Source organism: Entelurus aequoreus, linkage group LG11 (assembly GCF_033978785.1).
Source record: "Entelurus aequoreus isolate RoL-2023_Sb linkage group LG11, RoL_Eaeq_v1.1, whole genome shotgun sequence".
Classification (NCBI taxonomy): domain Eukaryota; kingdom Metazoa; phylum Chordata; class Actinopteri; order Syngnathiformes; family Syngnathidae; genus Entelurus; species Entelurus aequoreus.
The window spans coordinates 24,642,735-24,659,271 of NC_084741.1; the positions used below are offsets into that span (position 1 = coordinate 24,642,735).

At 44.3% G+C, this 16,537-nt stretch overlaps 1 protein-coding gene across 2 annotated transcripts; it reads right to left on the minus strand.

Annotated features, from left to right (window-relative positions):
• Window positions 1-227: 227 nt before the first annotated feature.
• LOC133659903 (tetraspanin-13-like) lies at window positions 228-15,371 on the minus strand. Of its 2 annotated transcripts, none has more exons than XM_062062745.1 (6): window positions 15,058-15,371; window positions 12,378-12,530; window positions 12,214-12,294; window positions 12,018-12,131; window positions 812-931; window positions 228-751 (listed from the first exon to the last, which is right to left on the minus strand). In XM_062062745.1, exons 1-6 carry the CDS (start codon window positions 15,118-15,120, stop codon window positions 677-679), a joined length of 606 nt encoding a protein of 201 aa, XP_061918729.1. In that variant the 5' UTR covers window positions 15,121-15,371; the 3' UTR covers window positions 228-676. The 2 variants fall into 2 exon arrangements, with proteins under 2 accessions (XP_061918729.1, XP_061918728.1); XM_062062744.1 differs by having other exon boundaries at window positions 12,363-12,530; window positions 15,058-15,247.
• Window positions 15,372-16,537: the final 1,166 nt, after the last annotated feature.

Genomic DNA, 16,537 nt, shown 5'->3' on the forward strand with positions numbered 1-16,537 from the left:
ACAGTTCTGGCTCCCATCAGGGTACAGATAATCCAATTGTAATCTTTCTGCTGTCTGTACGACGCCCAAACAAATATTGTCAAAGTCTCAGTTATGACACTGTCTTTTACATACCCTATTTGTACAAGGTGTCTGTAATTATGTAAATTGGATGTACGGTAAGCACACGATACTAAAAGTAAAAAGTAATTTTCTTCTTGTGCAACAACAAATTATGTGCAACTAGATGAAAAGAAATGGCAGAGCTACATTTTATTAACATCAAACAATGAGTTGAACAAACTGTCAATACAACAACACCTTTATTTCATCGGATGGCAAATTAATGTGACTCCTAACACCTTTATACCGAGGCTTAGTTCAGCGTGAAGAATTGCTGATAAAACACACACATTCTTAACAGCTTAGCTTACATTCAAACAAGCCTGTGTGCCAAGCTAGGCTAAACTCAGTTGCTGTTCATGAAAACAAAACAATTACGTGTGCCTCCAAGTGATAAGATGCATGTCTTTAGCACAATCAGTCAGTCAACAGGGAACGCCATACGTTTTTTTATGCTTATTTCCTACTAATTAACCACAAAACATTCATAATCAGTTGATCAGAAAATATGATCAAGATATAAAAGCAGGAAAACTGTGATTCAAGCAGTGCGAGGTGTTCTTTATTACCATAATCATAGAAATGCTCCGGGATTTGATCGGGGATCTTTAATGTTTCTGTATCTGTGAGCCAGCCAAACTCCAAGCATCTGCAAAAAAGAGCAAGGTTATTGCCCGAGAAAGCTTTGTTTCCGTATCAACATCCTCACCTCTGTGAAACTGAAGAAGAGTCCGATGCCCCCGACGAAGCGCAGAACCTCCCCTGCGTACGTCTCAATGATGGCAGCGCACGTGTTGCAAGACAATGGCGGCATGTGGTTAAAACAGCTCTACAGGGTACAGTCCAGAAAACATGCATGGAAGCTATTATCACAATGCTACTGACAAAAAATGCTATTAGTGGAAAAATAAACTTCTACAACAAACATTTAAGGACAAAACAACAAGCTTAGCCATTTAGTTTATCTGTATATGCCAGTGTTTCCCACACATTCATTTATTTGTGGCGGCCCGCCACGAAAGAATTAAGGCCGCCACAAAAAAAATTCTTATTTAAAAAAAAAAAAAAAAGTTTTTAATTTTTTTTTCTCTTGTCCAGCTTCTCAAGCAAATCATATAGTTAATGTAGATGCCCATATCGGCTGTTCAGATTTACTTTACAAAAGAGAAGTAAAGGATCAAGATTTTTGGAGCTCTTTGTTCAGTGGATCAGATGGATCAAAGCTTTGTGTCTATCTACCACCACTACTGTTTTCTGTTTATTTGTTACTGACTGTGGCAGGACACCTCTGCCTCTGTTTCACTTTATGTTGCTGGTAAATAATATGGTTGTAGTAGTAGGCTAAAGTTAAATTATTTAGTATGCACTAATTAGAGGGGCAGAGCTTTAAGAGACATTTTAGCTTTTATATTTTTATTAGATATATTTTTTGTAAGGACCACAATTAATACATATATTTCAGTGACTAACTTATTGTTCAAATTTGTATATAAATATGTACATAAAGTGTTGTAATTATATTGTAAAATGGATGGATGGATGGACGTTTAAAACAAAACGGTTATTAATTAGTAAGTATACATTTGTTGAGCCTTTTTAGAGAAAATCATATCATTGTAGTAAATTATGCAAATTATTCGATTATGTCATGTGACCACGCCCATAGCCACGCCCCCACATGTATCTTGGCAGTGTTTGGGAAACACTGTATACACTTTCACAAAGTTATCATTGATGCTAAGCTAAAGAGGAAATACTAAGTTAGAGCTTAAAAACTCAAACTACTCGAACATAAATGACATATACACTTTAACAATAAACAACTGCATGGCTACTTCTTACACCTTAAAGGGTAACTGCATTTTTTTGGAACTTTGCCTATCATTCACATTGTTTTTCTTTTTTTTAATTTCTAAAATCGTAAATAAAAGTTAGGAAAAGTCAGCTAACAATGGAGCCAACGGGAGTCGCCCTCTTCCGCCCATAAAGCGCTTTAAAAACATCCAAACACCTCCATCAACATTTTATATACACGCTATATGTAATGTAGTAACAAGCACATTCGTAATACGTAATATTTACTATTTTGATCATTTTAATCATACGGTGGCATGTGGCATTTCATAAAGGCATCACCATTTTTGCTTTTTCCTGCAACACTGGCACTCAGTGCAGGCTGTGTGAGAGACGTCCAACATAATAAAACAACCACTTACTGTACAATGTCTGCTCTCACTGGGATGCTGACTGATGAGATGTTTCACGTTTAGATAAAAAATTAATCATAATCCTCGAAGAGTTAAAAAAAAAAAGGTGGGTGCAAACAAGCATCTTAAGTCTTTCTCGCCTTCTCCGGGTATACGTTGAATGTCAAAGTTGACCAATTTCTTGTTTTATGTTCACATCCTTCTACTATCCAGGTGAGAGGCATTATTTATAATCTAGAAGTGATTTTTACCAACTCAGAGGCGAGAGAGCAGCCCATGATGTCAATATAGCAGCTCGATACCTCTCTGTGATCAATGTGACGCTAAAAATAGGTCCTTAACGTTAGCGCTTATAATAACAATATCGCTAATACTTTGTTAATATTCAGGTCACGAAATGTAAATGGAGTATTGTTAGTGCTTTTTGGATCGTTATTTAGATGTCTTTATGGACGGAATAGAGGAGCTCTCTCGTTGACTCTATTGTTAGCTGACTGTTGCTAATGTTTATTTAAAAAATAATAAAAAACTTGTTTTTGTCTTACATATGGATTGTGAATGATAGGCCAAATTAAGAAAAAGTGCAGTTCCCATTTAAACTACAATGGAACTTCTAAACCCCAAAGGCATACACTTTAGATTTCAGCTAATAATGTACTTGGGTGTAAAATATGCCTTTTTTCCCCGAGGAACTTGTGGGTTAACTTATTTTTAGACTTGTATGACTGTAAAGAATGTTTAAAGGGGTCATTTTTTTCTCTCTTGTGGTCTACCTAAAACTCCTCTCTGAGCTGCCACCTTACCGTGGTAGAGGAGTTTGCGTGTCCCAATGATCCTAGGAGCTATGTTGTCCGGGGGCTTTATGCCCCCTGGTAGGGTCTCCCAAGACAAACTGGTCCTAGGTGAGGGATCAGACAAAGAGCAGCTCGAAGACCTCAATGAAAAATAAAACCTATGGACCCAGATTTCCCTCGCCCGGACGCGGGTCACCGGGGCCCCCCTCTGGAGCCAGGCCCGGAGGTGGGGCACGATGGCGAGCGCCTGGTGGCCGGGCCTGTCCCCATGGGGCCCGGCCGGGCACAGCCCGAAGAGGCAACGTGGGTTCCCCCTCCAATGGGCTCACCACCCATAGCAGGGGTCATAGAGGTCGGGTGCGATGTGAGCTGGGCGGAAGCCGAAGGCAGGGCACTTGGCGGTCCGATCCTCGGCTACAGAAGCTAGCTCTTGGGACGTGGAACGTCACCTCGCTGGGGGGAAGGAGCCTGAGCTACTGCGCGAGGTGGAGAAGTTCCGACTAGACATAGTCGGACTCACTTCGACGCACAGCAAGGGCTCTGGAACCAGTTCTCTCGAGAGGGGCTGGACTCTCTTCTACTCTGGCGTTGCCGGCAGTGAGAGGCGACGGGCTGGGGTGGCAATTCTTGTTGCCCCCCGGCTCAGAGCCTGCATGTTGGAGTTCAACCCGGTGGACGAAAGGGTAGCTTCCCTCCGCCTTCGGGTGGGGGAACGAGTCCTGACTGTGGTTTGCGCTTACGCGCCAAACCGCAGCTCAGAGTACCCACCCTTTTTGGATTCACTCGAGGGAGTACTTGAGAGTGCTCCCCCGGGTGATTCCCTCGTTCTACTGGGGGACTTCAACGCTCATGTTGGCAGCGACAGTGAAACCTGGAGAGGCGTGATTGGGAAGAATGGCTGCCCGGATCTGAACCCGAGCGGTGTTTTGTTATTGGACTTTTGTGCCCGTCACAGATTGTCCATAACAAACACCATGTTCAAACATAAGGGTGTCCATATGTGCACTTGGCACCAAGACACCCTAGGCCGCAGTTCCATGATCGACTTTGTAGTTGTGTCGTCGGATTTGCGGCCTCATGTTTTGGACACTCGGGTGAAGAGAGGGGCGGAGCTTTCTACCGATCACCACCTGGTGGTGAGTTGGCTGTGATGGTGGGGGAGGATGCCGGACAGACCTGGCAGGCCCAAACGCATTGTGAGGGTTTGCTGGGAACGTCTGGCAGAGTCTCCTGTCAGAGAGAGTTTCAATTCCCACCTCCGGAAGAACTTTGAACATGTCACGAGGGAGGTGCTGGACATTGAGTCCGAATGGACCATGTTCCGCACCTCTATTGTCGAGGCGGCTGATTGGAGCTGTGGCCGCAAGGTAGTTGGTGCCTGTCGTGGCGGTAATCCTAGAACCCGTTGGTGGACACCGGCGGTGAGGGATGCCGTCAAGCTGAAGAAGGAGTCCTATCGGGTTCTTTTGGCTCATAGGACTCCTGAGGCAGCGGACAGGTACCGACAGGCCAAGCGGTGTGCGGCTTCGGCGGTCGCGGAGGCAAAAACTCGGACATGGGAGGAGTTCGGGGAAGCCATGGAAAACGACTTCCGGACGGCTTCGAAGCGATTCTGGACCACCATCCGCCGCCTCAGGAAGGGGAAGCAGTGCACTATCAACACCGTGTATGGTGAGGGTGGTGTTCTGCTGACCTCGACTGCGGATGTTGTGGATCGGTGGAGGGAATACTTCGAAGACCTCCTCAATCCCACCAACACGTCTTCCTATGAGGAAGTAGTGCCTGGGGAATCTGTGGTGGGCTCTCCTATTTCTGGGGCTGAGGTTGCTGAGGTAGTTAAAAAGCTCCCCGGTGGCAAGGCCCCGGGGGTGGATGAGATCCGCCCAGAGTTCCTTAAGGCTCTGGATGCTGTGGGGCTGTCTTGGTTGACAAGACTCTGCAGCATCGCGTGGACATCGGGGGCGGTACCTCTGGATTGGCAGACCGGGGTGGTGGTTCCTCTCTTTAAGAAGGGGAACCGGAGGGTGTGTTCTAACTATCGTGGGATCACACTCCTCAGCCTTCCCGGTAAGGTCTATTCAGGTGTGCTGGAGAAGAGGCTACGCCGGATAGTCGAACCTCGGATTCAGGAGGAACAGTGTGGTTTTCGTCCTGGTCGTGGAACTGTGGACCAGCTCTATACTCTCGGCAGGGTCCTTGAGGGTGCATGGGAGTTTGCCCAACCAGTCTACATGTGTTTTGTGGACTTGGAGAAGGCATTCGACCGTGTCCCTCGGGAAGTCCTGTGGGGAGTGCTCAGAGAGTATGGGGTATCGGACTGTCTGATTGTGGCGGTCTGCTCCCTGTATTATCAGTGCCAGAGTTTGGTCCGCATTGCCGGCAGTAAGTCGGACACGTTTCCAGTGAGAGTTGGACTCCGCCAAGGCTGCCCTTTGTCACCGATTCTGTTCATAACTTTTATGGACAGAATTTCTAGGCGCAGTCAAGGCGTTGAGGGGATCTGGTTTGGTCGCTGCAGGATTAAGTCTCTGTTTTTTGCAGATGATGTGGTCCTGATGGCTTCATCTGGCCAGGATCTTCAGCTCTCGCTGGATCAGTTCGCAGCTGAGTGTGAAGCGACTGGGATGAGAATCAGCACCTCCAAGTCCGAATCCATGGTTCTCGCCCGGAAAAGGGTGGAGTGCCATCTCCGGGTTGCGGAGGAGACCCTGCCCCAAGTGGAGGAGTTCAAGTACCTCGGAGTCTTGTTCACGAGTGAGGGAAGAGTGGATCGTGAGATCGACAGGCGGATCGGTGCGGCGTCTTCAGTAATGCGGACGCTGTATCGATCCGTTGTGGTGAAGAAGGAGCTGAGCCGGAAGGCAAAGCTCTCAATTTACCGGTCGATCCACGTTCCCATCCTCACCTATGGTCATGAGCTTTGGGTTATGACCGAAAGGACAAGATCATGGGTACAAGCGGCCGAAATGAGTTTCCTCCGCCGGGTGGCGGGGCTCACCCTTAGAGATAGGGTGAGAAGCTCTGCCATCCGGGGGGAGCTCAAAGTAAAGCCGCTGCTCCTCCACATCGAGAGGAGCCAGATGAGGTGGTTCGGGCATCTGGTCAGGATGCCACCCGAACGCCTCCCTAGGGAGGTGTTTAGGGCACGTCCGACCGGTAGGAGGCCACGGGGAAGACCCAGGACACGTTGGGAAGACTGTCTCCCGGCTGGCCTGGGAACGCCTCGGGATCCCCCGAGAGGAGCTGTACGAAGTGGCTGGGGAGAGGGAAGTCTGGGCTTCCCTGCTTAAGCTGCTGCCCCCGCGACCCGACCTCGGATAAGCGGAAGAAGATGGATGGATGGATGGATGGATGGTCTACCTAAAATGTAATGGTGTTTTTCTGGTCAAAATGTTGCATGGATTATGTTTTAAAGACAGTCTCCGAGCCGCTTTCTGACCTTCTCTAGGATGCGCCGTTTTGTGGGTGGTCTTATTTAAAGGCCTACTGAAATGAGATTTTCTTATTTAAACGGGGATAGCAGATCCATTCTATGTGTCATACTTGATCCTTTCGCGATATTGCCATATTTTTTCTAAAAGGATTTATTAGAGAACATCGATGATAAAGTTTGCAACTTTTGGTCGCTGATAAAAAAGCCTTGCCTTTACCGGAAGTAGCGTGACGTCACAGGTTGTGAAGCTCCTCACATCTGCACATTGTTTACAATCATGGCCACAAGCAGCGAGAGCGATTCGGACCGAGAAAGCAACGATTTCCCCATTAATTTGAGCGAGGATGAAAGATTCGTGGATGAGGAAAGTGAGAGTGAAGGACTAGAGGACAGTGGAAGCGATTCAGATAGGGAAGATGCTGTGAGAGGCGGGTGGGACCTGATATTCAGCTGGGAATGACTAAAACAGTAAATAAACACAAGACATATATACAGGTATACTCTATTAGCCACAACACAACCAGGCTTATATTTAATATGCCACAAATTAATCCCGCATAACAAACACTTCCCCCCTCCTGTCCCCTCCTGTCCGTATAACCCGCCAATACCCGCACAACACACTCAATTCCACAGCCCAAAGTACCGTTCACCTCCGCAAAGTTCATACAGCACATATATTTCCCCAAAGTTGCGTACATGACATGCACATAGCGGCACGCACGTACGTACGGGCAAGCGATCAAATGTTTGGAAGCCGCAGCTGCGTACTCACGGTAGCGCGTATCCAACTCAAAGTCCTCCTGGTAAGAGTCTCTGTTGTCCTATCTCCACAAGCATGCGTATCCAACTCAAAGTCTTCCTGGTAAGAGTCTCTGTTGTCCCAGGCCAATGGTAAAGCTTGTCCCAGGCCAATGGTAAAGCTTGACTGTCATCGTTCGGGAATGTAAACAATGAAACACCCGCTACGTGTTTGTGTTGCTGCAGCCGGCCGCTAATACACCGCTTCCCACCTACAGCTTTCTTCTTTGCTATCTCCATTGTTCATTAAACAAATTGCAAAAGATTCACCAACACAGATGTCCAGAATACTGTGGAATTTTGCGATGAAAACAGACGACTTAATAGCTGGCCACAATGCTGTCCCAAAATGTCCGCTACAATCCGTGACGTCACGCGCAAACGTCATCATACCGAGACGTTTTCAGCAGGATATTTCGCGGGAAATTTAAAATTGCACTTTACTAATCTAACCCGGCCGTATTGGCATGTGTTGCAATGTTAAGATTTCATCATTGATATATAAACTATCAGACTGCGTGGTCGGTAGTAGTGGGTTTCAGTAGGCCTTTAAGTGCCTCCACTTCGACTGCATCTACTGACAGATATAAGTTCAAACTATACACTACTTGGTATTAGAAATGGCAACAGCGGAGGATGCATGTGCATGTACGAGCCAGTCTGCCCCACAACAAGAGGATAGAGAAAAAGAAGGGACTTACTGACTACAGCGTCGGACTACTGCTCTCCACCATAAGTGGATAATCTGACGTCACCAATGGAGACTGCTTGTTTGGAGGAAGAATGAAGGAAGGCAAGATTGTTTTGAAAATGTCTCTGCAATGCTTGCATGCTTTAATTTCTATTTTTCGGGAGTTATGCAGATCCCAAATACACAACAGCAGGTACAGATAGGTTAAAAAAAGAAGAAGGTGATTTTGCATAACAGGGCCCCTTTATGTCAAACAAAGATGTCTGATTATGGCCTTTTCCTTCACCACGCATTGCATTGACCGCCATCATGGATACACTTTTTACCCTGGTATGTAAGAACGCTAATATGTTACTCAAAGTAGCCTGTGATTAAGGCTTCCTGGTGGTGACAGTTTAACACTGGAACAAATTATTTTCTTTGGGGAAAATAGTGTGAAACCCGACCAAACCCACTTTTGAACTGTAAACTGAGTACTTCCACTGCTTGTTTCATGGGTGACGTCGTCGCTTGATTTGCATAATTGCCCATGACACACACGCATGTGATTTTTATGGACACGGAGGAGACAAAAGCAAAAAGCGAGCAGAGCAAATACAGTAGGGAAAAAAAGTATTTCAGTCAGCCATCAATTGTGCAAGTTTTCCCACTTAAAATGTTGACAGAGGTCTGTAATTTTCATCATAGGTAGACATGAAATGTGGCAAAAAAATCCAAGAAATCATATAAAGAATTTTCTCAACATGGTGGAAAGTACGTAATTGGTCTACAAACAAGCAAGATTTCAGGCTCTTAAAAACCTGTCATTTCTTTAAGAAGCTCTTCTTACCCTCCACTCGTTACCTGTGTTAATGGCTACTATTTAAACCCATTGTCTGTATATCAGACACCTGACCACAGCCTTAAACAGTCAAACTCCACTACGGCCAAGACCAAAAAGCTATCAAATGACACCAGGGACAAAATTGTCGACCGGCACAAGGCTGGGAAGAGTGAATTTACAAAAGGCAAGCAGCTTGGTGTGAATAAATCAACTGTGGGAGCAATTATTAGAAAATGGATACAAGGTTATTAATAATCTCCCTTGATCTGGGGCTCCACGCAAGATCTTATCTCATTGGGTCAAACTGAGCAAAAGTCCCAGAACTACACAGGGGACCTGGTGAATGACCTGCAGAGAGCTGGGACCCACTAACAAAAGGTTACTTTCAGTGACACACTACGCTGACAGATGTCCCAATGCTTAGGCCAGCCCATGTCCACGCCCGCCTAAAGTTTGCTTGTGGATGATCATGATGTGGATGATCCAGATGAGACCAAAATATAATTTTTTGGTAAAAATCTAACTTGTGTTTGGAGTAAGAAGAATGCCGAGATGCATCTCAAGAACACCATAGCCACTGTGAAGCATGGGGGTGGAAACCTCATGTTTTGGGGCTGTTTTTCTTCAAAGGGGACAGAACGACTGATCCGTGTTAAGGAAAAAAAATATGGGGCCATGTATTGTGATATTTTGAACAAAAAATCTCCTTCCATCATCAATAGCAATAAAGATGAGACATGGTTGGGTCTTTCAGCATGACAATGATCCCAAACACACCACCCGGGCAACAAAGGAGTGGGTCCGTAAGAAGTATTTCAAGGTCCCGGAGTCGTCTAGCCCAGGGGTCGGCAACCCGCGGCTCCGGAGCCGCATGCGGCTCTTTGACCACTCTGATGCGGCTCAACTGCATACTTGGCGACCCTCCCGATTTACCCGGGAGTCTTCCGGATTTCAGTGCCCCTCCCTGTAATCTCCCGGGGCAATTATTCTCCAATCTTTACCCTGTCAGCTATAATAAGGGGATTCAGTGATGATGCGGCGTGTAGCGCCCTCTACAGGCAACGGTATTGACATGTCAGTCAAAGTGCATGGTGTGTGCAGCTCCTGCTTGCACACATGTGTAACAGCAAGGCATACTACTTCCACAGCCATACAGGTTACACTGACGGTGTCGATATAAACAACTTTAACACTCTTACTAATATGCGCCACACTGTGAACCCACACCAAACAAGAATGACAAACACATTACGGGAGAACAGCCACACCGTAACACAACATAAACACAACAGAACAAAATGCAGCCAGGGGCACTTGACTCCTCCGGGCTACATTATACACCCCCGCTACCACCAAACCCCGCCCACCTAAACCGACGCACGGAGGGGGGGGGTTGATGTGTGGTGGTGGTGGGGGGTGCGGGGTGTGGTGGTAGCGGGGTTTTATAATGTAGCCCGTAGGAGTTAGGGATGCATGGGATTCTGGGTATTTGTTCTGTTGTGTTTATGTTGTGTTACAGTGCGGATGTTCTCCAGAAATGTGTTTGTCATTCTTGTTTGGTGTGGGTTCACAGTGTGGCGCATATTAGAAAGAGTGTTAAAGTTGTTTATATCGCCACCGTCAGTGTAACCTGTATGGCTGTGGAGCAAGTATGCCTTGCTGTCACACATGTAAGCAAGCAAAAGCTACACACAAAATGTACCTGGACTGTTACGTTGTCAATGATGGTAATAGAGGGTGCTATTATTGTTGTATGGGTAAGAGTCAGCAGACATTCGAGAGATAAGTGTATTCAAATTTCGGGAATCTCCTGGTGAATTCGGGACGGTTGGCAAGTATGACGCTGTCAAGCGGTAGGTTTAGCAAGTATGCCGCTGTCAAGCGCCATTCGTATAAAACTTGTGGTACGCACTAACATTTAATTTCCATATTAAGATGCGGGCTGCGTGTTTGAAACCCCTGGTTTATACATAGCACAAAGCAAAAAAAAGCCTTGTATGCAGTGTTATTTCATTTTAAATTTCAAAAGAGTTTTGTGGCTCCCTTTGTTTTCTTTAATTTGTGAAACTGGTCAAAATGGCTCTTTGAGTGGTAAAGGTTGCCGACCCCTGGTCTAGCCAGTTTCCGGACCTCATCCCAATAGAAAATCTGTGCTGGTAGTTGAAAGTCTGTGTTGCATGGCAACAGCCCCAAAACATCACTGCTCGAGAGGCGATCTACATGGAAGAACGGGCCAAATTGGCAGCAACAGTTTCTGCGAACCTGGTGAAGATCTACCGGAAACGTATGACCCCTGTCCTTGCCAACAAAGTTTATATTACAAATTATTGAGTTTACCTTTTTTTATTGACCAATACTTATTTTCTACCATCTTTTGCTAATAACTTCTTGAAAAATCCTGCAATCTGATTCCTTTTTTCACATTCTGTCTCTCACAGTTGAAGTGTACCTACGATGGATATTACAGACCTTTGTCATAATTTCAAGTGGGAGAACTTGCACAATCAGTGGCTGACTAAATACTTTCTTGCCCCACTGTATGTGTAGAAATATAAATTTTACATTTTGCCGTCGCTTCTTTTATGTTACAAGCAAGACAAAGCCAGTGAGTGACTGCGGGGTTGGCAGTCGAATCCTAGTCCTCCGAATCAAAGGATAGTCAACTGTTCCAAAGACACCCCTTAATTTAGCGAAAAAGTCACAACGGCCATTGTTAGGAGTGCTAAAAAAAAGGTCTCATCCAAATTCTGATTCGAAATGGATTTGTAATTTACAAAAATCGATTATTTTTTTGCATTTGTTTTTTAAAGAATCAATTCTTAAATACGTTTTAAAGCCATCTCCATGCTTAGTCGCCGCGTATATACGTCAGCAACCAAAATAAGGTTTTGTAATTTGTAACGAAAATGTTTTATTATTATTATTATACCAAATAACTAATTGTGAGAATCAGTTTGAATCAACAATCGTGTAAAATCGATTCTGAATCTAATCGTTGCCACAAAAATCGGGTTGAATCGTGAGTTGCTCAAAGATTCCCACCTCTACCAAGTCTGTGTTTATGACCAAGAGCGAACGGATAGCCATTTTTTTCTACATATACAGTAAATGTATGGGATACAAGGATTTTAATTGTTTTTGTGGGTGTCAAGTGTAGTTCCCTTACAGCAGCACAGGATGCGTTGTAGCTGACGTAGGAGAATCCACAGCAGTTGAGGGTCTTTTCCACGTCCCTCTGTGTGGACTCCGACCTGTTCCATCCGACTTCCAGAAGATGATTCTTGATAAGACACAGGTAAGCAGTAGTCAGCATCCCCATCTTTGAAAAGAACCGGTGCTAGTTTTATTGAGAGAGGAGATACCTGCTGGTCTTTATTGAGGGCCAGACAGGCGCAGGACACCGACAGCTGCACCACGAACACCACGAAGAGGATGATCACGTACTGAAATGCACGTTGAGGATGACCAAGTGCTAGCTGACAAACAAACAGGAGGTGGAGACAAAGGATACGAAGAAAAGGAGGACCTGGTGGTGCCTCAGGGCGCCGCACAGGCCTACGAAGGCCACCAGAAACAAGAAGATGCCCACGCCAATGACCACCGCCACCACGTGGATGCTGGAGACCAGGCCGAACCATTTTCCCCATGCCGCCACGCCCACCAGCAGCAGGCTCACAAGCTGAGGTAGGAACATTTTTTAAATGATTATTGGCAATTTGTGGAAACGTAATGCCTCAACTCATAATGTTAATGTTTAGGAAGCGTTAGGGATGTATACCGAGTACTAGGGTGTCAAAAAAAAATTATTTTTGAAAGAATCGTGATTTTTACTTGTATCAATTAAAAATAAAATTAAAAATATATTTTTATTTAATTTTTTTATAATGTTATTAAAGGCCTACTGAAACCCACTACTACCGACCACGCAGTCTGATAGTTTATATATCAATGATGAAATCTTAACATTGCAACACATGCCAATACGGCCGGGTTAACTTATAAAGCGCAATTTTAAATTTCCCGGGGAACTTCCGGTTGAAAATGTCTATGTATGATGACGTTTGCGCGTGACGTCAATGGTTGAAACGGAAGTATTCGGACACATTGTATCACAATACAAACAGCTCTGTTTTCATCGCAAAATTCCACAGTATTCTGGACATCTGTGTTGGTGAATCTTTTACAATTTGTTTAATGAACAATGGAGACTGCAAAGAAGAAAGCTGTAGGTGGGATCGGTGTATTAGCGGCTGGCTGCAGCAACACAACCAGGAGGACTTTGAGTTGAATAGCAGACGCGCTATCCGACGCTAGCCGCCGACCGCATCGATGATCGGGTGAAGTCCTTCGTCGCGGCGTCGATCGCTGGAACGCAGGTGAGCACGGGTGTTGATGAGCAGATGAGGGCTGGCGTAGGTGGAGCGCTAATGTTTTTATCATAGCTCTGACGAGGTCCGTAGCTAAGTTAGCTTCAATGGCATCGTTAGCAACAGCATTGCTAGGCTTCGACAGGCGGAACAGCATTAACCGTGTAGTTACAGGTCCAGTGTTTGGTTCGGTGTCTCCTGATAGTAGTATTGTTGATCTTCTGTCTATCCTTCCAGTCAGGGGCTTATTTCTTTTGTTTCTATCTGCATTTAAGTACGATGCTATCACGTTAGCTACGTAGCTAAAGTGTATTGTCGTGGAGATAAAAGTCACTGTGAATGTCCATTTCGCGTTCTCGACTCTCATTTTCAAGAGGATATAGTATCCGAGGTGGTTTAAAATACAAATACAAAGGAGAAAGTGTGGAATCCAATGAGCCCTTTTACCTAAGTTACGGTCAGAGCGAAAAAAGATACGACCTGCACTGCACTGTAGTCCTTCACTCTCACGTTCCTCATCCACGAATCTTTCATCCTCGCTGAAATTAATGGGGTAATCATCGCTTTCTCGGTCCGAATCGCTCTCGCTGCTGGTGTAAACAATGGGGAAATGTGAGGAGCCCTTCAACCTGCGACGTCACCCTACTTCCGGTACAGGCAAGGCTTTTTTTATCAGTGACCAAAAGTTGCGAACTTTATCGTCGATGTTCTAAATCCTTTCAGCAAAAATATGGCAATATCGCGAAATGATCAAGTATGACACATAGAATGGATCTGCTATCCCCGTTTAAATAAAAAAAATTCATTTCAGTAGGCCTTTAAAGTATTGATTTTGAATTGAGAATCATTTTGATCCGCAAATCAATTCTGATTCGAATCGTTACCCCCAAGAATCAAATTGTATCGTGTGGTGCCCAAAGATTCAGAGCCCTATTGAGGACCGTTTTTTTTTGGTACCGGTTTCTAATTGGGTCGGTCCAGGAGGACCGTTAGTATTCTGGCTATCATTTTTTTTTTTATCCAGCTGAACTTTGTAATTATGACACACGCGCGCTGTAACATTCACTTAGGTGCCGCTGCAACGCATGAAAAAAAATATTCAGCCAAGAATAATCACAAATAATGAAGCAACACCACACAAAAATGTGTAACACATAATTTCCTCTTCAAGAGCTGTAGGCCTTGTTCACACCACAGATCAATTCCGATTTGTTTGCCCATATGTGACCTGTATCTGACTTTTTCTTATCAATGTGAACAGTGCGATTCCGACTTTTTCCCATGTGGACACAAAACAGGTAATGAATGCGACTGCAGTCTGAACACTGCGGTCGCGTTGATCCGGCCAATATGTCATCAAAGAGCGATTGTTGACTAGGGATCCCTAGTGAGCGTAAATATAGGCTAATATTAACAAAAAATAAATAGGCCAATAATGACTAAAATGCAATGAGTTCAAGTGATTTTGGTGCAGAATGAATAACATATAAATGTATTTAAGAGGAAACTAAATGTGCCCTCAAAAAAGATGTGAAATTCAGACTTGCTCAAGTTAAAATTTACGTAACCGAAACTGAAATAGACAGGCGATCTTCATATTTTTAGATAATCCCATATCAACAAACAATATGATGGGGGACATTCTACTTTTGAATAACAATAGACGCACACAAACACAAATAAATACATTGACAAAAACAAATCATTCTAGTCAAAAACTCACTAATTCCAAATCAAGGGGAAATGTGAGACGCATTTCGAAAGTCCTTCAATTAAACAAAATTGGGAATTAAAAAATAAACGGCAAATAATGAAAACGTTAATAAAAAGCGCACTTACCACATATAGTATATTTAGTGCGCAAAGGGAGTTTTTGGTGCAAACGAATCCTCCACAAACCATCTCTGCGAGGCAACCCACCGTCAAACAATGAACACCTGTTTACCTGTTCCCTTTTTTTTTTTTACTTGATCAGGTGCATGTACACACTTCCGGTCTGAGACTGACACGCTACGCGGTTTCCTGTCAGAGCCTAATTCCTTCTTTTAAACATCTCAATCTTGAAGAGTCCTCGTTCTTCAATATTTACATGTGTGTGATTTGCGTATTCATAGTCGACCAGTAGACTTGTCGACTATGTCGCAGTAGAAAATGGATGGATGGATAGTCGGTTATGTTTTGTTTTGAGGAAAGACGATTGAAATGTGTGATGTAATGTAACATCGTCCTCTTGTGGCCGCAAACAGACAGTGGCTGGTTCTGTGTGATTTATTTTATCTGTCAAACTCAGCCGTCAAAGTTAGTGGGCGGGTCCTAACACCTGATTGGTTACCCAGCACTTCCGTATGTGGTCTGAAAGTGCTTGAATTTACACTGCTACAAGTTCTGGGTCAGCGGGTCCAGCTTCCATATACTACACAAAGTGTAAAATATATACCACTAGTTTGCGAAAAAGTATGAACATCATAGCCGCCAAGTTTTGAAGGACTTCTAAAGTTCAAGCAATCATTTGACTAGATTCTTGTTAGCCCTATCCACTAATAATGCAATCTAATAATAACTATTAATACTTAATTGATTTCAATGGCATTCACAAGCGTTAGTAAAACTCCATCCATCCATCCACTTTCTACCGCTTATTCCCATAATACTTTATAGGCGACCTAGGAAAAAGGCGTCACGGCAAATTGCCTCATTTACGTGATGTGGGCGTGTCCGCAGTCTGGCTGTGGGAATACGAATGAGAAACGTGCGTAACTTTAAGCGCATAAGAAAGCGCGCAAGCGCACACGGGAGAATACAATAGCAGGGGGTCTTCGATGTTTTCCAGGTCAAGGACAGCCAACCTGAGGCAGAGATGGATCCCTACTTAAATATCTTGTATAAAATTGTGTTTTAAATTAAACTGTTGTGCAATACTAGTTAAATTTCAGTTCAGTTTCAGTTTATTTCGAACATGCATACGATACAACGTAATGCATCACATATGTCCAGTTGTTTCATTACAACATTTCATTACAAGGAGTAGGAAGAATCTGAGTTTATTTAATCCTACCCTTTTTAATACCATAGCAATTGTATCTCATTTCCTTGTTCTCTTTATCCTATATCCTTGTTCTTGTACTAAGATATTATAAGAATACAATATAGTGCCGCACAATTGCTAATAGTTAGCTGGCAGTGAGTGTTACTAATCGCTATCTTGCAGATTGCACGCTAATAGCAATGATAAGCATACTTGCCAACCTTGAGACCTCCGATTTTTTTTTGCAGATTACGCGCTAATAGCAATGATAAGCATACTTGCCAACCTTGAGAC

What these genes read in the sequence shown, in the direction of transcription:
- LOC133659903 (XM_062062744.1), bottom strand. Translation starts at nt 15,120, where the DNA reads ATGGTTTGTGGAGGATTCGTTTGCACCAAAAACTCCCTTTGCGCACTA. An exon ending in CACTAAATATACTATATGTG is followed by an intron (nt 12,531 to 15,057) that starts GTAAGTGCGCTT and finishes TTCCTACCTCAG; the next exon opens with CTTGTGAGCCTGCTGCTGGT. An exon ending in ACCAGGTCCTCCTTTTCTTC is followed by an intron (nt 12,295 to 12,362) that starts GTATCCTTTGTC and finishes CGTGCATTTCAG; the next exon opens with TACGTGATCATCCTCTTCGT.